This window comes from Bombina bombina, chromosome 6, assembly GCF_027579735.1.
Source record: "Bombina bombina isolate aBomBom1 chromosome 6, aBomBom1.pri, whole genome shotgun sequence".
Taxonomy (NCBI): domain Eukaryota; kingdom Metazoa; phylum Chordata; class Amphibia; order Anura; family Bombinatoridae; genus Bombina; species Bombina bombina.
The window spans coordinates 816,353,559-816,379,783 of NC_069504.1; the positions used below are offsets into that span (position 1 = coordinate 816,353,559).

The 26,225-nt window shown below is 41.8% G+C and overlaps 1 protein-coding gene across 1 annotated transcript in view; it reads left to right on the forward strand.

Annotated features, from left to right (window-relative positions):
• The window catches only part of SNRNP200 (small nuclear ribonucleoprotein U5 subunit 200), a 111,992-nt gene that overhangs the window by 30,701 nt on the left and 55,066 nt on the right, over positions 1-26,225 (forward strand). Inside the window, exons 19-22 of the mRNA XM_053718182.1 lie at positions 17,168-17,299; positions 19,726-19,914; positions 20,193-20,390; positions 20,478-20,630. Coding sequence (XP_053574157.1) covers positions 17,168-17,299; positions 19,726-19,914; positions 20,193-20,390; positions 20,478-20,630 — 672 coding nt within the window. The remainder of the gene's footprint in view (positions 1-17,167; positions 17,300-19,725; positions 19,915-20,192; positions 20,391-20,477; positions 20,631-26,225) is intronic.

A 26,225-nucleotide genomic window follows, 5' to 3' on the forward strand; every position in this document is an offset into this window, starting at 1 on the left:
CCCTATCATTGTACTCAGAGCTTCCGAATTTGGCGGCGCTATAAAAATAAATGATAATAAACAACAAACTCCGGTCCGGAGAGGGAGGGGGGAGAGAGGCTCTGTGGAAGAAAACAGGCTGAATAACTCGTGCTAAGTATATGCAGCATTAGTTCTTCAGCCTGCTCTTCCACGGAACCTTTCTTACCCCTCCCTCTCACCCCCCCCCTCCCTCTCACCCCCCCCCTCCCTCTCACCCCCCCCCTCCCTCTCACCCCCCCCCCTCCCTCTCACCCCCCCCCCCTCCCTCTCACCCCCCCTCCCTCTCTGCACTGGAGTTTGTTGTTTAGATTTATAACCCTGCCTGGCGCCGTGCACTCACACAGATTAGGAACCTTAAAAAGTGTGGTAAAGACGGCAATAAACGTTTAACATAGAAAACAATGTTTATAAATATGGTATTTAAGTAAAAGATTCTCAACATAAACTGCAGCAAAGTGAGCGAGTACTGCAGCTGTGATAAGCATACACTATAGGGAAATATGCAGTGCGTTTCGTGACTGCATCAAGCATCACATGACTGCTGGGCCCCTGTGTAACGTATGTTACAATATGGCACCATACAGAATCAGAATCAAGCATATTTACACTCTGCTTTCCAAAAAAAAATGTCAACACTTTGGGGTAAGCTGAACATATAAAATAAACAGCAGTGATTACCTGATTTTTATTAATAAGAAAGTTAGTTTGAAGAATTTATATCAGATGTTAAGTGTCCCTTTATAGTTGAAATTAAACTTTTCATAATTTAAATAGAACATACAAATTTAACCCCTTAATGACCGAGGACGTGCAGGGTATGTCCTCAGAAAAAAGGCAGTTAACGCCTGAGAACGTACCCTGCACGTCCTCGGTGTGGAAAGCAGCTGGAAGCGATCCTGCTCGCTTCCAGCTGCTTTCCGGTTATTGCAGTGATGCCTCGATATGGAGGCATCCTGCAATAACCTTCTACGGCCATCTGTTGCAGAGAGAGCCACTCTGTGGCCCTCTCTGCACCGGACATCGATGGCCGGTATCGTTGGTGGGTGGGAGCCGGTGTGGGAGGTGGGTGGCGGCCATCGATGGCCCTGGTCATGTGGAGGGGGCGGGATCGTGGGCGGGGGAGTCCGGGGGTGGGCGCGCGCACGTGCACAAGGTGGTTTTGAAATGGCAAAGTGCTACTTGTATTTATGGCCCTATAACTTGCAAAAAAAGCAAAGAACATGTAAACATTGGGTATTTCTAAACTCAGGACAAAATTTAGAAACTATTTAGCATGGGTGTTTTTTGGTGGTTGTAGATGTGTAACAGATTTTGGGGGTCAAAGTTAGAAAAAGTGTGTTTTTTCCATTTTTTCCTCATATTTTATAATGTTTTTATAGTAAATTATAAGATATGATGAAAATAATGGTATCTTTAGAAAGTCCATTTAATGGTGAGAAAAACGGTATATAATATGTGTGGGTACAGTAAATGAGTAAGAGGAAAATTACAGCTAAACATAAACACCGCAAAAATGTAAAAATAGCCTTGGTCCCAAACGGACAGAAAATGGAAAAGTGCTGCGGTCATTAAGGGGTTAAACTGCTTTTATTATAAAAATTGCTTTATTGTTGGCATCTTTTGTTAGTTTATATATAGGGAGTCTCAAACCAGCAATATGCTACTGTGAGCTAGCTGCTGATTGGAGGCTGCACATATATGCCTCTTGTCATTGGCTCAACCAATGTGCACCTTCTAATGCATTGCTGGTCCTTCAATAAAGCATAACCGAAAAAGGAAGCAAATTCTATAAAATAAGTTATTTGGAAAGTTATTTAAAATTGTATGCTTTATCTAAATCAAGATTTATTTATTTTTTGAGGTGGGGGGGTCATGTTCCTTTAAAATGACTTTCTTTAATTAGAGCATTTCATTTTTCCACTATAATGGCCCTTTAAATTTAAAAAAAAAATAAAAAAATTATATATATATATATATAATTTTTTTTTTTTTTTAAAGCAGATGCATAGTAAGTTCTGCTGTTGGATATGCTAAAAAATGCTCAGTGACCATTTTAAAACATCAGATTTGAACCTAATTTGGTATAAAAGCATATATATATATATATACATATATATATATATATATATATATATATATATATATATATATATATATATATATATATATATATATATATATTTATATATATATATATTTATATATATATATATATATATATATATATTATTTATTTATTTTAAACAAAAAAAGGCCAAAATTGGCTCCGACTCTTACCTATGGCATCTCTTCAGCGTTTTATTTTATTTGTACATTTAAAAGTTCAGGATCCACGAAAATACAAAATGTAAAATCACCACATATAGCGAACTGCTGTATGCGTTTTGGGCTCCTCCCAGCCCTTGCTCACCAGCTGTGTACTACTCTCTCAGGTGAACACCTTTATACTGGTTGCCAATTACTTTAACCCTTAACTATTCAGTACCAACGAAAACACCTTTCAATGATCCGTATATACTATGTGTATTAAACAAAAATCTATACATATATTTTTAACTATTTCATGTACCCATATCGTTTTGAAATATTCATAATGAAATATGCAGTAAAATTAAAAACTTAATACCACACACCTGTAAGTTAAATAACATTGATACTAAATCACCAAAATGTAAATAACAGAATATATCAATAAATTACCACAATTATGTATAAAATTATATTTTAGCGAAATAGCCTTAGTATAGGTTACCGATATATTATGTTATGTTATTACAATATCCAGCAAATATTTCAAAAATGTCAATTTTTTTTTATTATACCTTTATATTGAATTCAATAAAATAAGTTAGTATCCATATGGGAGTTAAGACCTAATGGGATTCTAGTGTTAAGCGAATGTAAATTTTGGTACTTAAGTGCCCGGTTTTTAAAAATTCGATTAAAAACAGGGGTACTTTAATTCATCAAAATTTACATTTCTCTCCTGTTGTGAAAAAAACCTTACCTTTTGAATCTTGACAGCCGCTCCAGCTTCCTCTCCCCGTCGCAAGCCTCTTCCTGGGTCTAAAATGATGAATCCGGCTTCCTCCAATCATGGCTTGAATCAGACACTGATTCCTCCGGGCGGGGGGAAGCCGTGATTGGAGGATGACCTAACCATCATTTCTGACATCAGAAATGGCTTGCGACGACTGGGGGAAGCTGGAGCGGCTGTCAAGTTTAAAAGGTAAGTTTTTTTTTTCACAACAGGAGGGAAATGTAAATTTTAAATAAATTAAACTGCCCCTGTTTTTAATCAAATTTTTAAAAACCGGGCACTTTAGCATCAAAATTTACATTCACTTTAAGATTAAAAATCCAATACTTCACTTTGGTCTAACAATCTCTCCCTATCTCCCCGTCTGGTAGGCTTAGGTATAAAATCAATGCCTTGTATATGAAGTAAACTAGCATCAGAGCTATGATATTCTCTGAAATGTCTCCCCACTGGGGTGTTAGTTTCTGGATCTTCTATTGATCTCAAATGTTGTAAAAAACGGTCCTTCATAGACCTTTTGATACAACCTGTATATTGTTTACCACATGCTTTGCAGGTTAGAAGATAAACTACATGTGTAGTATTGCAATTAATACAATATTTAATTTTATACACCTTCCCTGTAGCATTAGAAACAAAAGTATCACCCTCTTTCACATAGTTAAGTCTTACAAATCTTGGCTCTGCACTTATAACATCCTTTCTTTCTAGTTAGCCAATTATGACTTGCCTCAATTTTAGGTAACAAAGATAGTGATAAGATATTCCCAATGGATTTTGCTTTTTTAGACACAAAATGGCAACCATCCTTTAACAGTTCTTTAAGAATGGGATCCTCATGCAAAATTGGTAAGCATTGTTTTATTATTCCACACACTTTGTGGTAGTCTGTACTATAACCTGTCACAAAGTAGGGTTTATTTCTACTTTTAAAATTTGTATTTCCATCCTTATTACCATTATTCTTTTTGTAATCAAGAAGTGAATTTCTTGGGAGACTGTTACCTGATGTTGCCTTCCTAAAGAGCTCAATTTCCAAACCATTTTTACTGTCATTCACCTGTAAGGATATATCCAAGAAATTAATACTGTGACAATCTTGTTCTAATGTAAACTTTAAATTGAATCTGTTGCAATTTATGTAGTCATGAAAACTCTGTACACTCTGTTCTCCTCAATTCCACACCACTATAAGGTCATCAATATATCTGCCAAAAAATATAATACTTCCCTTGAGGGGGTTCCTATCCCCAAAGATGTGAAACAGTTCCCAGAACCCCATAAAGAGGTTCGCATATGAGGACGCAAACTTTGCCCCCATAGCAGTTCCATGGCTCTGGAGATAGTAACGCCCCTCAAACATAAAAAAAATTATGTGTAAGAAGATAGTCAATAGACTGAATTAAAAATAGCTTCAAATTGTCCAAAAAAAATTGAATCGCTTCAATGCCCAAGTGGTGTGGAATGGAGGTATACAGCGATGAAACATCAATAGAAACTAACCTATAGCCCTTCTTCCATTCCAGATTCTCAATTCTATTGATTAATGAAGTGGTATCTTGAATATAGCCAAACAAACCCCTTACTATAGGTTGTAGGTACAGATCTACTAGTTCAGATAGGTTTTTCAGCGATAATCGGTCTTCTAGGAGGTTTAAGCCCATCTTTATGTAATTTAGGTAAATAGTGAAAAATTTGAATCACCGGTTTCTCCACTAGGATAGACTCTCCCAAAGCTGTAGTTAATACTCCTCTGTGTATAAATGTATCTAACAAACTTTTCAAAGTGGATTGATACCTAAATGTTGGATCAAAAGGCAACTGCTCATATACATCTTTATCTAAAAGTTGTCTCATAACTTCTGATATATAATCGGCTCTATCCATCACAACAATATTTCCTCCCTTATCTGATTGTCTAATGACAATATTTGTATCCTTGAAGGGATTTTATAGCTATCCTTTCTTCTAATGTAAGGTTATCTTTAACTTTGTATTTGTTTACAGTTTGTCTTTTATCATTTAATTGTCTCAATTTTGTCTCAACAACTGACTGAAAGATATCCAGAGATTTACCCCTTGAGTGTATTCGATAAAAACTACTTTTACTTTTAATATTGGAAACATCAATGATGCTTCTAGAAGGTCCTCTGCAGACCATTATCATTTTCAGCAAGCAAAGATTCTATATAAAAAATGGCTGTATAAGCTCTAAAATCCTGCACTACATTCTGAACATCAGTACAGATATTGTCTCTACTGTCCTAGATGTCTTCAACACCAAAGAAATGTTTCCTTAAGGCAAGATTTCTCACAAATTTATTGACATCCAGGACAGTAGAGAACAAACTAAAACCACATGTAGGAGAAAAATCCAAACCTTTAAGTATTGTATTTCTCCAACATAGGTGTGTCCGGTCCACGGCGTCATCCTTACTTGTGGGATATTCTCTTCCCCAACAGGAAATGGCAAAGAGCCCAGCAAAGCTGGTCACATGATCCCTCCTAGGCTCCGCCTACCCCAGTCATTCTCTTTGCCGTTGTACAGGCAACATCTCCACGGAGATGGCTTAGAGTTTTTTAGTGTTTAACTGTAGTTTTTATTATTCAATCAAGAGTTTGTTATTTTGAAATAGTGCTGGTATGTACTATTTACTCAGAAACAGAAAAGAGATGAAGATTTCTGTTTGTATGAGGAAAATGATTTTAGCAACCGTCACTAAAATCCATGGCTGTTCCACACAGGACTGTTGAGAGCAATTAACTTCAGTTGGGGGAACAGTGAGCAGTCTCTTGCTGCTTGAGGTATGACACATTCTAACAAGACGATGTACTGCTGGAAGCTGTCATTTTCCCTATGGGATCCGGTAAGCCATGTTTATTAAGATCGTAAATAAGGGCTTCACAAGGGCTTTTTAAGACTGTAGACTTTTTCTGGGCTAAATCGATTCATTATTAACACATATTTAGCCTTGAGGAATCATTTATTCTGGGTATTTTGATATAATAATATCGGCAGGCACTGTTTTAGACACCTTATTCTTTAGGGGCTTTCCCAAATCATAGGCAGAGCCTCATTTTCGCGCCGGTGTTGCGCACTTGTTTTTGAGAGGCATGACATGCAGTCGCATGTGAGAGGAGCTCTGATACTTAGAAAAGACTTTCTGAAGGCGTCATTTGGTATCGTATTCCCCTTTGGGCTTGGTTGGGTCTCAGCAAAGCAGATACCAGGGACTGTAAAGGGGTTAAAGTTAAAAACGGCTCCGGTTCCGTTATTTTAAGGGTTAAAGCTTCCAAATTTGGTGTGCAATACTTTTAAGGCTTTAAGACACTGTGGTGAAAATTTGGTGAATTTTGAACAATTCCTTCATGTTTTTTCGCAATTGCAGTAATAAAGTGTGTTCAGTTTAAAATTTAAAGTGACAGTAACGGTTTTATTTTAAAACGTTTTTTGTACTTTGTTATCAAGTTTATGCCTGTTTAACATGTCTGAACTACCAGATAGACTGTGTTCTGAATGTGGGGAAGCCAGAATTCCTATTCATTTAAATAAATGTGATTTATGTGACAATGACAATGATGCCCAAGATGATTCCTCAAGTGAGGGGAGTAAGCATGGTACTGCATCATTCCCTCCTTCGTCTACACGAGTCTTGCCCACTCAGGAGGCCCCTAGTACATCTAGCGCGCCAATACTCCTTACTATGCAACAATTAACGGCTGTAATGGATAATTCTGTCAAAAACATTTTAGCCAAAATGAACACTTATCAGCGTAAGCGCGACTGCTCTGTTTTAGATACTGAAGAGCATGACGACGCTGATAATAATGGTTCTGAAGGGCCCCTAACCCAGTCTGATGGGGCCAGGGAGGTTTTGTCTGAGGGAGAAATTACTGATTCAGGGAACATTTCTCAACAAGCTGAACCTGATGTGATTACGTTTAAATTTAAGTTGGAACATCTCCGCATTCTGCTTAAGGAGGTATTATCCACTCTGGATGATTGTGACAAGTTGGTCATCCCAGAGAAACTATGTAAAATGGACAAGTTCCTAGAGGTCCCGGGGCTCCCAGAAGCTTTTCCTATACCCAAGCGGGTGGCGGACATTGTTCATAAAGAATGGGAAAGGCCCGGTATTCCTTTCGTCCCTCCCCCCATATTTAAAAAATTGTTTCCTATGGTCGACCCCAGAAAGGACTTATGGCAGACAGTCCCCAAGGTCGAGGGAGCGGTTTCCACTTTAAACAAACGCACCACTATACCCATAGAGGATAGTTGTGCTTTCAAAGATCCTATGGATAAAAAATTAGAAGGTTTACTTAAAAAGATGTTTGTTCAGCAGGGTTACCTTCTACAACCAATTTCATGCATTGTCCCTGTAGCTACAGCCGCATGTTTCTGGTTCGATGAGCTGATAAAGGCGGTCGATAGTGATTCTCCTCCTTATGAGGAGATTATGGACAGAATCAATGCTCTCAAATTGGCTAATTCTTTCACCCTAGACGCCACTTTGCAATTGGCTAGGTTAGCGGCTAAGAATTCTGGGTTTGCTATTGTGGCGCGCAGAGCGCTTTGGTTGAAATCTTGGTCAGCTGATGCGTCTTCCAAGAACAAGCTACTTAACATTCCTTTCAAGGGGAAAACGCTGTTTGGCCCTGACTTGAAAGAGATTATCTCTGATATCACTGGGGGTAAGGGCCACGCCCTTCCTCAGGATCGGCCTTTCAAGGCAAAAAATAAACCTAATTTTCGTCCCTTTCGTAGAAATGGACCAGCCCAAAGTGCTACGTCCTCTAAGCAAGAGGGTAATACTTCTCAAGCCAAGCCAGCTTGGAGACCAATGCAAGGCTGGAACAAGGGAAAGCAGGCCAAGAAACCTGCCACTGCTACCAAGACAGCATGAAATGTTGGCCCCCGATCCGGGACCGGATCTGGTGGGGGGCAGACTCTCTCTCTTCGCTCAGGCTTGGGCAAGAGATGTTCTGGATCCTTGGGCGCTAGAAATAGTCTCCCAAGGTTATCTTCTGGAATTCAAGGGGCTTCCCCCAAGGGGGAGGTTCCACAGGTCTCAGTTGTCTTCAGACCACATAAAAAGACAGGCATTCTTACATTGTGTAGAAGACCTGTTAAAAATGGGAGTGATTCATCCTGTTCCATTAAGAGAACAAGGGATGGGGTTCTACTCCAATCTGTTCATAGTTCCCAAAAAAGAGGGAACGTTCAGACCAATCTTAGATCTCAAGATCTTAAACAAGTTTCTCAAGGTTCCATCGTTCAAGATGGAAACCATTCGAACTATTCTTCCTTCCATCCAGGAAGGTCAATTCATGACCACAGTGGATTTAAAGGATGCGTATCTACATATTCCTATCCACAAGGAACATCATCGGTTCCTAAGGTTCGCATTCCTGGACAAGCATTACCAGTTCGTGGCGCTTCCTTTCGGATTAGCCACTGCTCCAAGGATTTTCACAAAGGTACTAGGGTCCCTTCTAGCTGTGCTAAGACCAAGGGGCATTGCTGTAGTACCTTACTTGGACGACATTCTGATTCAAGCGTCGTCCCTTCCTCAAGCAAAGGCTCACACGGACATTGTCCTGGCCTTTCTCAGATCTCACGGATGGAAAGTGAACGTGGAAAAGAGTTCTCTATCTCCGTCAACAAGGGTTCCCTTCTTGGGAACAATAATAGACTCCTTAGAAATGAGGATTTTTCTGACAGAGGCCAGAAAAACGAAACTTCTAGACTCTTGTCGGATACTTCATTCCGTTCCTCTTCCTTCCATAGCGCAGTGCATGGAAGTGATCGGTTTGATGGTAGCGGCAATGGACATAGTTCCTTTTGCGCGCATTCATCTAAGACCATTACAACTGTGCATGCTCAGTCAGTGGAATGGGGACTATACAGACTTGTCTCCGAAGATACAAGTAAATCAGAGGACCAGAGACTCACTCCGTTGGTGGCTGTCCCTGGACAACCTGTCACAAGGGATGACATTCCGCAGTCCGGAGTGGGTCATCGTCACGACCGACGCCAGTCTGATGGGCTGGGGCGCGGTCTGGGGATCCCTGAAAGCTCAGGGTCTTTGGTCTCGGGAAGAATCTCTTCTACCGATAAATATTCTGGAACTGAGAGCGATATTCAATGCTCTCAAGGCTTGGCCTCAGCTAGCGAGGGCCAAGTTCATACGGTTTCAATCAGACAACATGACAACTGTTGCGTACATCAACCATCAGGGGGGAACAAGGAGTTCCCTAGCGATGGAAGAAGTGACCAAAATCATTCTATGGGCGGAGTCTCACTCCTGCCACCTGTCTGCTATCCACATCCCAGGAGTGGAAAATTGGGAAGCGGATTTTCTGAGTCGTCAGACATTGCATCCGGGGGAGTGGGAACTCCATCCGGAAATCTTTGCCCAAGTCACTCAGCTGTGGGGCATTCCAGACATGGATCTGATGGCCTCTCGTCAGAACTTCAAAGTTCCTTGCTACGGGTCCAGATCCAGGGATTCCAAGGCGGCTCTAGTGGATGCACTAGTAGCACCTTGGACCTTCAAACTAGCTTATGTGTTCCCGCCGTTTCCTCTCATCCCCAGGCTGGTAGCCAGGATCAATCAGGAGAGGGCGTCGGTGATCTTGATAGCTCCTGCGTGGCCACGCAGGACTTGGTATGCAGATCTGGTGAATATGTCATCGGCTCCACCTTGGAAGCTACCTTTGAGACGAGACCTTCTTGTTCAGGGTCCGTTCGAACATCCGAATCTGGTTTCACTCCAGCTGACTGCTTGGAGATTGAACGCTTGATCTTATCGAAGCGAGGGTTCTCAGATTCTGTTATCGATACTCTTGTTCAGGCCAGAAAGCCTGTAACTAGAAAGATTTACCACAAAATTTGGAAAAAATATATCTGTTGGTGTGAATCTAAAGGATTCCCTTGGGACAAGGTTAAGATTCCTAAGATTCTATCCTTCCTTCAAGAAGGATTGGAAAAAGGATTATCTGCTAGTTCCCTGAAGGGACAGATTTCTGCCTTGTCTGTGTTACTTCACAAAAAGCTGGCAGCTGTGCCAGATGTTCAAGCCTTTGTTCAGGCTCTGGTTAGAATTAAGCCTGTTTACAAACCTTTGACTCCTCCTTGGAGTCTCAACTTAGTTCTTTCAGTTCTTCAGGGGGTTCCGTTTGAACCCTTACATTCCGTTGATATTAAGTTATTATCTTGGAAAGTTTTGTTTTTAGTTGCAATTTCTTCTGCTAGAAGAGTTTCAGAATTATCTGCTCTGCAGTGTTCTCCTCCTTATCTGGTGTTCCATGCAGATAAGGTGGTTTTACGTACTAAACCTGGTTTTCTTCCAAAAGTTGTTTCTAACAAAAACATTAACCAGGAGATTATCGTACCTTCTCTGTGTCCGAAACCAGTTTCAAAGAAGGAATGTTTGTTGCACAATTTGGATGTTGTTCGCGCTCTAAAATTCTATTTAGATGCTACAAAGGATTTTAGACAAACATCTTCCTTGTTTGTTGTTTATTCCGGTAAAAGGAGAGGTCAAAAAGCAACTTCTACCTCTCTCTCTTTTTGGATTAAAAGCATCATCAGATTGGCTTACGAGACTGCCGGACGGCAGCCTCCCGAAAGAATCACGGCTCATTCCACTAGGGCTGTGGCTTCCACATGGGCCTTCAAGAACGAGGCTTCTGTGGATCAGATATGTAGGGCAGCGACTTGGTCTTCACTGCACACTTTTACCAAATTTTACAAGTTTGATACTTTTGCTTCTTCTGAGGCTATTTTTGGGAGAAAGGTTTTGCAAGCCGTGGTGCCTTCCATTTAGGTGACCTGATTTGCTCCCTCCCTTCATCCGTGTCCTAAAGCTTTGGTATTGGTTCCCACAAGTAAGGATGACGCCGTGGACCGGACACACCTATGTTGGAGAAAACAGAATTTATGTTTACCTGATAAATTACTTTCTCCAACGGTGTGTCCGGTCCACGGCCCGCCCTGGTTTTTTTTAATCAGGTCTGATAATTTATTTTCTTTAACTACAGTCACCACGGTACCATATGGTTTCTCCTATGCAAATATTCCTCCTTAACGTCGGTCGAATGACTGGGGTAGGCGGAGCCTAGGAGGGATCATGTGACCAGCTTTGCTGGGCTCTTTGCCATTTCCTGTTGGGGAAGAGAATATCCCACAAGTAAGGATGACGCCGTGGACCGGACACACCGTTGGAGAAAGTAATTTATCAGGTAAACATAAATTCTGTTATTCTGCTTCTGATAATACCCTACTGGACAAATTAACCACATTTTTTTTAAACTTAAATTCTGTTTGCTTTGAAACTTCTTCCTTTGTGGATAATGATTTTGCTTTGTTTTTCCCCCTTCCCCCGTGCCTGCCCCTATGTAATTTCCTTAAGGGATTAAATGCCATATCCTCCTCTGTGGGAAGAATTATCATAACTTAACTATTTACATTCTCAAGTTTAATGTAAACCTTTAACTTCATTTCTAACATAGAAATAAACTCACAGACAACTTCTTGGTTATAAAAACCAGCAGGTTACGTTTATTGTGGCAACACAGGAACCAAACGATCAGCACGAATAAACATGGACCAGGGGGGCGGCAATCGGGTACTAGCTAATGCGTAGTAACCCATGCTAACAAGATGGGCAGTACCAGGGTGCAGGAGAGGAAGCAGAGCGTAGCTCAATACTGGGAAGGCTTAGGGAGTTCTCGGCTTCGAATCACACGGACAGGGAACACCCCAGACACGCGTCTGAGGACTTCACCCCTGGCCGGAAGTAGCCGTCACTCTACCTCGATCACATCCTGCCCCCGGACACTGTCCACCTGCCACGAGATTGCACACATATTCAGGGCCACTCTCGCCGCCACCCAAACTCACACAAATAGGAGTAGGGACTGTCTCAGGTCTTTAATAAACAGGTCCATGCCATGGTCCGAAAGATGTACCCCGTCGCCTCGGTAGAGACTCCGGTCAGCTGCTGTAATGCTTTTGTGCTCCACAACAAAGCTCAAACATCAATTTCCTTATGTCCCTATTGAGCTTCTTCCAGACCTGAAACGCTGCCCTATGGCTGGCCATATGACGCCACGTCAACCTAGTTTGACCATCCCATTCTCACACAAGGCATCCAAGCTTTGAAGGTGCGCAGGTCTGACTGGATTACCGCACTCAAATCCCGTCCGGGAATTGAGCCAAGAACGTTTCCACCTAAGTGGATGATCAAAACGTATGGTTTCTCCCAACGCCTCATGGCGTCTTGCAGTAATCCAGGCAGATCTGCCCAGCAAAGGGCTCTCCTTCCTAGCCACCTAACAACCACCCTAGTTGACGAGAACCCCAGTTGCTGTCCTCCAGGTCGAGTAGAAGCTCGGATGGCTGCCCAGTGCACAAACGAGTGCCCCACAATTCAGGCACAAAGCGGACCACTGATAGGCCCTGTAACAGAAACAATTGTTAGGTTCATATCACAACAGTGAAAACATCACAACATCAACACACTGTAATTCTTAGTAGTGGGATAAAAGGGGTCTCACATATAATTGATATCTCTTGGATTTCCACCTCCCCAACGCCATTAGCAGACCAACCTAAAGCCGCCGCTGTCGTTGCAGCCCCACCCTAAATGAGTGAGGAGCTATGGTATTGTGATTTAAACCCGCCTTTTCTGCAGCCCATCCCAAGACCCTCCGGAACTGGAATCTCGTAAGAGGGGTACCGTCCTGGTGAATTAAAAACCTCTTTGAACCCAATGGACGCACGTCCGAGAAGGCCTTGAGCAGGACATAAGGGCAACTGGCGGAACCCTGATGCACAGGGAGCGACAGCCAAGCCACCCCCTACTTTCCTGATCTACCTTGGATCTAGGAATGAATAGCAATACCCCCTTCTCAGCGAATCTAACGTGTTCAGTCATTACGCCTCCCACTTTCGCCATCTTAGACTGTGGTACCAATTCCCCCACTCGCAGGACACCGTGAAACGCCATGGCGAACGCTGCGGAAAACAGCTGCACCTCATATTCCAAGGAACAGACGTCAGGTAGAACCTGAAGCAAAAGGAGTAACAATCAGCAGTTATGGGTTCCCGAATGTCAGGTCGCCGCACTACCGACCTCCCCCAGCCCGAAGAATTTGGCGAACCAAAAACATCTTGGAAGAGTCCGTCAGCGTGAACAATTTACAGAAAAAGGATACCGCTGCCAACCTTCCAGTCACCGCCCCCTTTTTTACTTGCTTAGTTCTAAGCTCTGCGAACCAGCGCAACAACCAATCTTGCTCACCTGCGCAGGAAGGAAATCCCTGAACGTCACAGAAGAATACCCATTCTTCCCAATACCTCACATAAGACTTTCAAGTGGAAGGTGCCAGGGACGCCTTCAGTAATGGAATCAAAGACTGCCGTCCAGTGCCACCTGCCAAAGGAAAGGAGGACAGGGAACACCATGAGTCGCAGCGTTAGGAGCAAACTTCCTAAAATTTTCACATTGGAAACGAGAGCGCATCAGCTATAGTATTAGCAACCCCAGGGACATGCCTAGCCTGAAACTCAATGTTCCGCTTAAGGCATCCCAAGACCAGAATCCTTCGATATCTAACCACTGCTGGGGATGAAGATGAGAGTCCATTGATGGCAAAGACCACACTCATATTGTCTGTCCAAAAAACCATGGAACTGTTTTTAAGTTCATCCCCCCCATAGCTCCAACGCCACCAGAATGGGGAAAAGCTCCAGGAGGCACATGTTCCTGGTAAGCCCCTTAACGGCCCATTCGACAAGCCACGGCTCAGCCATCTAGGTAAGCACCGTAGCCGAAAGCCCCCGCAGCGTCCGTAAAAAAAGTTGAATGGACTGCGCCTACGTTTGAGATTTTCTCCAAATGCAAACCCCATTGAAATCCCTAAGGAACTGATCCCAAACCTGGAGATTGTCCTTCATGTCTTTGGTAATCTTTATTCTTGCCTTGGGGGAGGTCACCCCCGGGAACAGGCGCTCCATCCTTTTTAGTAAAATTCTCCCCATAGGGATGACTCGCCCTGTAAAGTTGAGCAGACCCAACAGGGATTGCAGCTCATTTTGACATGCAACAACTTGCGAAGCAAGTCCTCTCACTTCCTCAAGCATCTTCCGGACTTTATCTGTCGGAAGTCTGCATTCCTCGGCTACAGAGTCAATTTCAATCCCTAAGAATGTAAGACATGTACAAGGGCCCTCCGTTTTGTTCCCTGCCAAGGGAACACCAAATTTCGTCATTTAATAGCCTCATGACAACAGGGCCCCTTGATCCATCCCTATCCTGTTTCTCGCTTTTCTTGACGCAATCTGCGGCTGGGTGAGATCCCCCACAGTTGCAGCATGCGTGCCGAAAGGAACATGCAGTTCCCAGCACGCAGTGCTTATCTTGAAATTTCCAACAGACCCCGGCGGGGCGTCTGCGAAACCTACTTGCAGAGTGGACCTGGTGTGGTCCCGCTGGAGGAGCAGAAGTCCCCTGGACTTTCTCAGGACCCAACCGGGCCCAATGCTGCATCTCGACACATCCAAAGTCCAGAAGAAGGTTACCTACCATCTTCCTGCGGAATTCCTCATCATAATCCCGCCAGGCTCCATCACAATAATTTTCCGCAATGATTTCCATGTTCTCCATATATTTTAATATTGCTAAACACTAATCTGGCCATTTTTTTAAAAAACAAGAAGTGTAAATCCTGAAACAACGTCGCCATTCGTGGAACGTGTCAGGGCGCTGGTATTTCTTTGGCCAGGTCCCATCTTCGGCTCTCTCCTTCTGCCTTAAGACTTCCACAGAGAGCTCAAAGATATTAACATACTTCCCATCCTGAATGCGCCGAACCGTCTTAGTTTTAAGATGTTCGTGCAAATCGTAAGATGACCAAGATCGTGTATCGCCGTGGAGTGCCACCTTGCGGTTAACAGGTCCACGTACCTCACTGACTAGATCTGGGTTGGGATGCCCTATCAGACTTCTCGGAGGTAACAGGTTCTGAAGATCTTTGCAACCCCTTCCTAGCAGATTTTCTTTCTTCTGTCAACCACCTGAGCATTTTGTACATGCGCTTATGATCCTTAGCATTTAAACCCAACTCTTTGTCATTCTCTGACCCAGAATCATCCGAGGATGACGTGAAACCCACTGAAACTGAGGATTTACCGGTTTGCAACCCCGTCCTAGGCGGTATCGCCACCATGCCCGAAGTCGATGGACACTCATCCTCCAACACCATGGAATCTGCACCGCTCTTTGTTTCTCTCTGCATGACACTTCCGGAATCGCCAGTAGTCGCCATGTCGCTATGCTGAAAAACAGAATGCAAGAGAGGAGTACTACGCAGGGGAAGTTCAGCTCTCCCCTTCCCCCTGCTCTCACAATGCTTCCCCCCCCCTCAGGCACTCTTACCACGCCCCTCTCCAACATGCACACACTGCTTTTCCTCAGAAAAATCTTCAATATCTTCGCTAAAGTGTACTGACTTAGGGGCCTGGGCAGGGGCATTCTTGCGACTTCTAGTTGGCGCTAATTCCATATCTAAACTATGAAATTGTGATGGGGTACCCTGCCTAGCAGCCGACTTAGTAACTACCATCCTAGTAGCGGGTGGCGCCGTGGTCGCGCCCTGCGGCCTACTATGGATATCAGTGCAGTCTATCCCATCCATGCTGCCATCGTCCGTGACAATCGCCACGCCCGTGGAATCAGAATCCATGTTATCGCCACTTATTCAACACATACTGGGCCTATTAGGTGTCGCGGCACCTTTATTTTTTTTTGCCCCAGCTGAGGCCTTAGCCACTAACCGCACGTTAGCGGTTCTATTATCCCCTTTATCCTGATAACCTGAACTGACTTCCGCTCCATATGTCCTGTTATAACTCAAAACTTGCCCCCCCTGCTGCTTCGTTGCCCCCTTTCTCTATTGCTTTTTGCCCCTGAGCACTGGTAGCCACCATCGCCCCTGAAGGCCTAACCCCCTGAGCCAAAGTTCCCCCCGCGGCACTCCTTTCTTACCTGCGGAGCAGCGTGGGGAACTTGATGCGCTCCTCTTCACGGCTGGGCGTTGAATGGAGGAACCGTAAGTGACGTCACCGGAAGTACCGCCGCTCGAGGACCCGAGACCAGAAGTCGGCGCGGAGAAGGCCGAAGCCACCGGAGGAGCCTGCGCAACACCCATCGCCGGACTATGGACCTCGTGGGACACACCCGGAGACCCGGACATCGCCGACGCCAGCATCTAGAAAAGAGGGACAACGCTGCCGCAATGGATTCTTGGGACAAGGCCGCGGAAGGCCCAGGTTAAGGCCAAGGTGCTCCCACTATACCCACCAACTATATGAGGGACATTATAGTGCCACGAGGGGCCTGGATTGACCGGGGAAGGGCCTGCAGAATTCAGTGATGAACCAGGAGGGCCGGGATTGACCGGGGAAGGGCCTACAAAATTCCAGGATGAACCCGGGAGGGCCGGGATTGACCTGGGGAGGGCCAGCAAAATTCCCTGAGGCACCGGGAGGGACACTGGGGGGGACCGGTGGCCAGACTGGAAGGTAAATGATTGCATATTATTCTTAAATGCTTTGTCAAATTCTACAAACTCAGCCACATGCTGTAACTTTTTAAGATCAATCTGCAATTCTTGCATTTTGTTGAATTAATAAAAGTCTCTGTTTTCACTTATAAAAGTAAGTCCATCAAACTTTGAGAGCATGTTGTTAGCACTTGGTTCCATTTTGAAATAAGCTCTTGGCAGGTTACATGAAATTAGATAGATATAGATAAATATAGATAAATATAGATAGAGATGTATAGAGATGGAGATATAGAGATAGAGATATAGATAGATATATATTAGATATAGATATGATAAATATATAAAATATATATATATATATATTTATTTTTATATACGAAATAGCAACTAAAGTGACCTTAAGATTAATATAGAAACTATTCTAAGCATGTTGTCTTTTGATAGCTTTAGGGGTTGTAACAGGTTTAAGGAGTAATATTTTAAGAGATCTGCTTAACCACTAAATGTCACTTCATGTTAACTACTATTTTACAGGTTCTGGTCTCTACCGCAACTCTGGCCTGGGGTGTGAATCTCCCTGCTCATACTGTCATCATTAAAGGAACTCAGGTTTACAGCCCTGAGAAGGGTCGCTGGACAGAGCTGGGTGCCTTGGATATCCTTCAGGTCAGTGTGCATGTAACTTCTGGCTAAATATTGTCACAGTGAGAATGAACAATTCACACATTTGCTGAGTTGTTGGATAAAGCCTGTTCAGACCCACTCAAAAATATTCTAAACTTATAGGGTCAGTAAAGTTTAAATTAAACTTTCATCATTCAGATAGAGAATGCGATTTTTTAACAACTTTCCAATTCACTTCTTTTATCTAATTTACTTAATTCTCTTGGTATCCTTTTGTTGAAAAGCATACCTAGGTAGGCTCAGGAACTACTGGGAGCTAGCTGCTGATTGGTGGCTGCACATTAATGACTTATCATTGGTGTGTTCGCATTACTCCCAGCTGTTCAACAAAGGCTACCAAGAGAATGAAGCAAATTTGATAATGGAAGTTAATTGGAAAGTTGTTCAAAATCGCATGCTCTATCTAAATCATCCATTTTTAAGAAAATTAGAGCATGTCATTTTAGCACTACCGACTCTGCATGTCCGTTAAAAGACAATTAAATACATGCTATATTGAAACCATCAAAATATTTTGCTGAGCGTCAATATCAAGTACAGTAGATCATCAGCAATGACGCTATGACAGTCAATGCAAGTGTGCACCCATGCTTGATTGCTCTTGCCACCCCTGTGTGTTTGTTGACCTTGTGCACATTCCTATATAAAATGGAACAGCACAGCCGTGTCACCAATAATGCTGCCGCTGTTCTCTTTAGTAACTTGATAATCACAAGCAATATACATTTATTATAAGTGTAATTTGCATTTTATTATGGACTTTTTAATACAGTGGTATTAGGGTTGTCACCTCGGCCATGTTTTCCTGGACACTTATGAGAAATACATGCTGCAGGGTGTGCAGAGAGGAACATGAATAGTGCTGTTCAGTGTCACTATTTGAGTGCTATCCAGGGTTGAAATTCATGTTCCTCCCTGCACACCCTGGAGCATGTATAACTCATAAGTGTCCAGGAAAACATGGCTGAGGTGGCAACTCTAAGTGGTATCCTTCCTACCCACTGTGGTTTCTATGTGTATTTAAAGTTATTTCTAACTACCACGCTACATCCAGTGAGCAATCTGTGATATATAATGTGTTAGAAATCTTGTGCAGGCACACTTACTAATTCCCATGTAATTTCACTGTAGTTGGTCTAAACATGTACAGGCACTGACTACTTTTTAACTTCAGAGAGAGAAAGCTTTATATATCTTATCCTGATCAAGGATTCTCCAGGAAAAATGTATTGCTCTTGTTGCTTTTCTAGAGGATGTGATAGCTGCTTGTTCTAGTAATGCTATGCACATACCTTTTTTGTGCAGTTTACCTGGCCCCTGCGCATTTATGTTCACCCTGATGACATCATCTGTGATGTCACCGGTATGTTCTAGGCATGCATGGACATTCAGGAGGGAGTATATGTATACAAGCCTGTGATTGGATACGTGACACAGAGGATGGGGAAAATGATGACTTTAAATTCTTAAGAGAAATTGAGTGCTAGTTTTAAAGGGGTGTTAGGTTTGGGTTGTGTGCAAATATGTGTATTACACTGTGTTAATATATCATACTATGGATTGGTCCTTTATGCCTTATTATAAAAGTACTGCTCAGGAGCTGCAGAGAACTGCTGGTCTTGAGTAGGCACGGCTGGTGAACCAATAAGCAGATAGTCTCATGACCCAACTGCATGATTTGCTGCTGCCTTTTGGCTCACCAGCAATGCCCACTTGGGACCAGCTGTTCTCTGTGGAGCCCAATAGGTAATTTTGTTGGGATTATCAAATTAGAGTATAGGATTTTTGTTCTTTGTCTTTTAACTGGCAGTAAAAAAAAAAACATTCTCTATAGCAAGGGACCAGTTTAACCCCTTGCTTCATAGGAAACACCTAGTTGGCTTTCACCTATATTTTAAAGGACCTCTCAATGCAGTAGAATTGCATAATTAACAATTACATCATAAAAAGGCAATGATTTAATACCTACTATGAATTTCGAATAAGCAGTCGATTTTTAACTGACACCTTTATTTTTTCTCATTTTCCGGGCCCCCTGTATCATGTGACAGACATCAGCCAATCACAGACTAGTATATGTATACCCTGTGAGCTTGTGCACATGCTCAGTAGGATTTTGTCCCCAAGAAAGTGTCAATATAAAAAGACTGTGCAAAATTTGATAGTAGATGTAAATTGTAAAGTGTCTTAAAACTGCTGCTCTTTCTGAATCATAATAATTTATTTTGACTTGAGTGCCCCTTTAAGTTAGAGGGAATGATGCACCTTTTATTGTAGACAAAGGACAGCAGACAAACATGTTTATTTCTTTGTTTTCTTTCCCTACCTAATCTTCCTCAACCTTTAACTCCTTAATTGGCTATCATGAGAGAGGTCACTATGTAGACGTATTTATATCCTTCCCATAGATGCTGGGGAGAGCTGGGCGTCCTCAGTACGACACAAAAGGTGAAGGAATCCTCATTACATCCCATGGGGAGTTGCAGTATTATCTGTCCTTGCTAAACCAGCAGCTGCCAATAGAGAGTCAAGTAGTGACAAAGCTTCCAGACATGCTGAATGCAGAAGTTGTGCTGGGAAATGTGCAGAATGCAAAGGTATGGTACTTTTTTTTTTTTTTTTTTTATCCAGACTGACCATAGGAATGTAGAGCACATGTTGTCTTGGAATGAGAAACATGGCAGAGCAGGTCAAAATCATATGTGATATAAATCACTTATACACCAACAGGTTTAAGTTGCAAATGATTAAAAAACGAATCTAGTTAGTTTACTAGAGGTTATACATGCTTAGTGAGCAAGTAGGAATGCTACATTGTAAATGCTTCAATACTAAAGTATATATTGTAATGTGAATCTTCCCTTATATTATTTAGGATGCTGTTAACTGGCTAGGTTACACCTACCTGTATATTCGCATGCTGCGGTCACCGACCTTGTATGGTATTTCCCATGATGACCTGAAATCTGACCCCTTATTAGAACAGAGGCGTCTTGACTTGATTCATACAGCAGCCCTTATGTTGGACAAAAACAATCTTCTGAAATATGACAAGAAATCTGGGAACTTACAGGTACAGAATACATGGAGACTTCTACATGCCAAACTACAGCATAAAGCAAAAAGCGATTTACTCATCTGTTTCTTTATTTTGTTCTAGGTGACAGAGTTGGGTCGTATTGCAAGCCACTACTACATTACCAATGATTCAATGCAAACTTATAACCAGCTTCTGAAGCCAACTCTTAGTGAGATTGAGTTGTTCCGTGTCTTCTCTTTGTCATCAGAGTTTAAGAACATCACAGTCAGAGAGGTGAGACCTGGCAGAGACTTATGTGGTTTGGTAATAGTTTAATGGGCAATGCGATTTTATCATTTATAGCCAGTGCATTTATCTGCAGCATTTTATGCATCAGTGTCTTCTAAAGCTTGTGTGCCTTATTTGTGGCATGAAAAAAATCCTTGTGAATGGATCACTTGGAGCAAGTGGATACATATTCAGGTTCATTCACTCTCTAGGTCTCGATAATAAATTCTTGCCTATTTCCTTTGATTTGGAAACTTGCATAAATAAGAGATGAATCTATAAAAATTCATGGGATTATGTAATACAGTGCTGTTAGTACTTGCATTCTTTTATAGTAAGACAGTTTGCATGATCCGCAAATACACAATAAAAAGACAATGCAATAGCACTTAGCTCTGAATTTCAAATTAACAGTAGATTGTATTTATTTTTTTATTTTTTTAGAGGGAGCCACTACTTCTGTCTCCCTGCCCCAGTGCTCAACAAATTTTGTTTAAAATATAGGAGCCAGCCCATAAATTTAGGAGTTAAGAACTTATGATCATCCTTATGATCTATATTGCGTAATATAAAAAAAGAAACGTGTGTGTATGTATTCATAGACAAATATGTACATGCACACGTGTGTGTTTTTCTTTTCTATATACATATACACATATACATAAGAGCTATGGCAGACACACACATACGCACACTATGTAATAACACCGTAAACATAGGTTTTGTATTTCACAACTGCGAGGCCTTAAAGGGATCCAGTTACACAAAGGCTGCTGCATGGGGCGTACTCGTGGGTGTCTTGGGGCTCCAATCCAGAGCACCAACCTAATTTTCTGGCCCTCTGTATTAATGGGACTTAAATGTACACAGAATATATGATCGCTTTTAATGTGTTTTTTTTTTTTTTTTTTTTTATATTATAATTAAATTTGCAAAGTAACTATTTCTTTCATGTAATTAGCAAGAGTCCATGAGCTAGTGACGTATGGGATATACATTCCTACCAGGAGGGGCAAAGTTTCCCAAACCTCAAAATGCCTATAAATACACCCCTCACCACACCCACAATTCAGTTTTACAAACTTTGCCTCCTATGGAGGTGGTGAAGTAAGTTTGTGCTAGATTCTACGTTGATATGCGCTCCGCAGCAAGTTGGAGCCCGGTTTTCCTCTCAGCGTGCAGTGAATGTCAGAGGGATGTGAGGAGAGTATTGCCTATTTTGAATGCAGTGATCTCCTTCTACGGGGTCTATTTCATAAGTTCTCTGTTATCGGTCGTAGAGATTCATCTCTTACCTCCCTTTTCAGATCGACGATATACTCTTATTTATATACCATTACCTCTGCTGATTTTCGTTTCAGTACTGGTTTGGCTTTCTACAAACATGTAGATGAGTGTCCTGGGGTAAGTAAATCTTATTTTCTGTGACACTCTAAGCTATGGTTGGGCACTTTATTTATAAAGTTCTAAATATATGTATTCAAACATTTATTTGCCTTGACTCAGGATGTTCAACATTCCTTATTTTCAGACAGTCAGTTTCATATTTGGGATAATGCATTTGAATCAATCATTTTTTTCTTAACTTAAAAAATTTGACTCTTTTTTCCCTGTGGGCTGTTAGGCTCGCGGGGGCTGAAAATGCTTCATTTTATTGCGTCATTCTTGGCGCGGACTTTTTTGGCGCAAAAAAATCGTTTCTGTTTCCGGCGTCATACGTGTCGCCGGAAGTTGCGTCATTTTTTTGACGTCCTTTTGCGCCAAAAATGTCGGCGTTCCGGATGTGGCGTCATTTTGGCGCCAAAAAACATTTAGGCGCTAAAAAATATGGGCGTCGCTTTTGTCTCCACATTATTTCAGTTTCATTTTTTCTTTGCTTCTGGTTACTAGAAGCTTGTTTATTGGCATTTTTTTCCCATTCCTGAAACTGTCATTTAAGGAATTTGATCAATTTTGCTTTATATGTTGTTTTTTCTCTTACATATTGCAAGATGTCTCACGTTGCATCTGAGTCAGAAGATACTTCAGGAAAATCGCTGTCTAGTGCTGGAACTACCAAAGCTAAGTGTATCTGCTGTAAACTTTTGGTAGCTATTCCTCCGGCTGTTGTTTGTATTAATTGTCATGACAAACTTGTTAATGCAGATAATATTTCCTTTAGTAATGTACCATTGCCTGTTGCAGTTCCTTCAACATCTAAGGTGCAGAATGTTCCTGATAACATAAGAGATTTTGTTTCTGAATCCATCAAGAAGGCTATGTCTGTTATTTCTCCTTCTAGTAAACATAAAAAATCTTTTAAAACTTCTCTCTCTACAGATGAATTTTTAAATGAACATCATCATTCTGATTCTGTTGACTCTTCTGGTTCAGAGGATTCTGTCTCAGAGATTGATGCTGATAAATCTTCATATTTATTTAAAATGGAATTTATTCGTTCTTTACTTAAAGAAGTACTAATTGCTTTAGAAATAGAGGATTCTGGTCCTCTTGATACTAATTCTAAACGTTTAGATAAGGTATTTAAATCTCCTGTGGTTATTCCAGAAGTTTTTCCTGTTCCTAATGCTTTTTGTGAAGTAATTTCCAGAGAATGGGATAAATTGGGTAATTAATTTACTCCTTCTAAACGTTTTAAGCAATTATATCCTGTGCCGTCTGACAGATTAGAATTTTGGGACAAAATCCCTAGAGTTGATGGGGCTATTTCTACCCTTGCTAAACGTACTACTATTCCTACGTCAGATGGTACTTCGTTTAAGGATCCTTTAGATAGGAAAATTGAATCCTTTCTAAGAAAAGCTTATTTGTGTTCAGGTAATCTTCTTAGACCTGCTATATCATTGGCTGATGTTGCTGCAGCTTCAACTTTTTGGTTGGAGACTTTAGCGCAACAAGTAACAGATCATGATTCTCATAATATTATTATTCTTCTTCAGCATGCTAATAATTTTATCTGTAATGCCATTTTTGATATTATCAGAGTTGATGTCAGGTTTATGTCTCTAGCTATTTTAGCTAGAAGAGCTTTATGGCTTAAAACTTGGAATGCTGATATGGCTTCTAAATCAACTCTACTTTCCATTTCTTTCCAGGGTAACAAATTATTTGGTTCTCAGTTGGATTCTATTATCTCAACTGTTACTGGTGGGAAAGGAACTTATTTACCACAGGATAAAAAATCTAAGGGTAAAAACAGGGCTAATAATCGTTTTCGTTCCTTTCGTTTCAACAAAGAACAAAAGCCTGATCCTTCATCCTCAGGAGCAGTTTCAGTTTGGAAACCATCTCCAGTCTGGAATAAATCCAAGCCTTCTAGAAAAGCAAAGCCTGCTTCTAAGTCCACATGAAGGTGCGGCCCTCATTCCAGCTCAGCTGGTAGGGGGCAGGTTACGTTTTTTCAAAGAAATTTGGATCAATTCTGTTCACAATCTTTGGATTCAGAACATTGTTTCAGAAGGGTACAGAATTGGTTTCAAGATGAGATCTCCTGCAAAGAGATTTTTTCTTTCCCGTGTCCCAGTAAATCCAGTGAAAGCTCAAGCATTTCTGAATTGTGTTTCAGATCTAGAGTTGGCTGGAGTAATTATGCCAGTTCCAGTTCTGGAACAGGGGATGGGGTTTTATTCAAATCTCTTCATTGTACCAAAGAAGGAGAATTCCTTCAGACCAGTTCTGGATCTAAAAATATTGAATCGTTATGTAAGGATACCAACGTTCAAAATGGTAACTGTCAGGACTATCTTGCCTTTTGTTCAGCAAGGGCATTATATGTCCACAATAGATTTACAGGATGCATATCTGCATATTCCGATTCATCCAGATCATTATCAGTTCCTGAGATTCTCTTTTCTGGACAAGCATTACCAGTTTGTGGCTCTGCCGTTTGGCCTAGCTACAGCTCCAAGAATTTTTACAAAGGTTCTCGGTGCCCTTCTTTCTGTAATCAGAGAACAGGGTATTGTGGTATTTCCTTATTTGGACGATATCTTGGTACTTGCTCAGTCTTTACATTTAGCAGAATCTCATACGAATCGACTTGTGTTGTTTCTTCAAGATCATGGTTGGAGGATCAATTCACCAAAAAGTTCATTGATTCCTCAGACAAGGGTAACCTTTCTGGGTTTCCAGATAGATTCAGTGTCCATGACTCTGTCTTTAACAGACAAGAGACGTCTAAAATTGATTTCAGCTTGTCGAAACCTTCAGTCACAATCATTCCCTTCGGTAGCCTTATGCATGGAAATTCTAGGTCTTATGACTGCTGCATCGGACGCGATCCCCTTTGCTCGTTTTCACATGCGACCTCTTCAGCTCTGTATGCTGAATCAATGGTGCAAGGATTACACAAAGATATCTCAATTAATATCTTTAAAACCGATTGTACGACACTCTCTAACGTGGTGGACAGATCACCATCGTTTAATTCAGGGGGCTTCTTTTGTGCTTCCGACCTGGACTGTAATTTCAACAGATGCAAGTCTCACAGGTTGGGGAGCTGTGTGGGGATCTCTGACGGCACATGGAGTTTGGGAATCTCAGGAGGTGAGATTACCGATCAATATTTTGGAACTCCGTGCAATTTTCAGAGCTCTTCAGTCTTGGCCTTTTCTGAAGAGAGAATCGTTCATTCGCTTTCAGACAGACAATGTCACAACTGTGGCATACATCAATCATCAAGGAGGGACTCACAGTCCTCTGGCTATGAAAGAAGTATCTCGAATTCTGGTTTGGGCGGAATCCAGCTCCTGTCTAATCTCTGCGGTTCATATCCCAGGTATAGACAATTGGGAAGCGGATTATCTCAGTCGCCAAACGTTGCATCCGGGCGAATGGTCTTTTCACCCAGAGGTATTTCTTCAGATTGTTCAAATGTGGGAGCTTCCAGAAATAGATCTGATGGCGTCTCATCTAAACAAGAAACTTCCCAGGTATCTGTCCAGATCCCGGGATCCTCAGGCGGAAGCAGTGGATGCATTATCACTTCCTTGGAAGTATCATCCTGCTTATATCTTTCCGCCTCTAGTTCTTCTTCCAAGAGTAATCTCCAAGATTCTGAAGGAATGCTCGTTTGTTCTGCTGGTAGCTCCTGCATGGCCTCACAGGTTTTGGTATGCGGATCTTGTCCGGATGGCCTCTTGCCATCCGTGGACTCTTCCGCTACGACCAGACCTTCTGTCGCAAGGTCCTTTTTTCCATCAGGATCTCAAATCCTTAAATTTAAAGGTATGGAGATTGAACGCTTGATTCTTGGTCAAAGAGGTTTCTCTGACTCTGTGATTAATACTATGTTACAGGCTCGTAAATCTGTATCCAGAGAGATATATTATAGAGTCTGGAAGACTTATATTTCTTGGTGTCTTTCTCATCATTTTTCTTGGCATTCTTTTAGAATCCCGAGAATTTTACAGTTTCTTCAGGATGGTTTAGATAAAGGTTTATCCGCAAGTTCTTTGAAAGGACAAATCTCTGCTCTTTCTGTTCTTTTTCACAGAAAGATTGCTAATCTTCCTGATATTCATTGTTTTGTACAAGCTTTGGTTCGTATAAAACCTGTCATTAAGTCAATTTCTCCTCCTTGGAGTTTGAATTTGGTTCTGG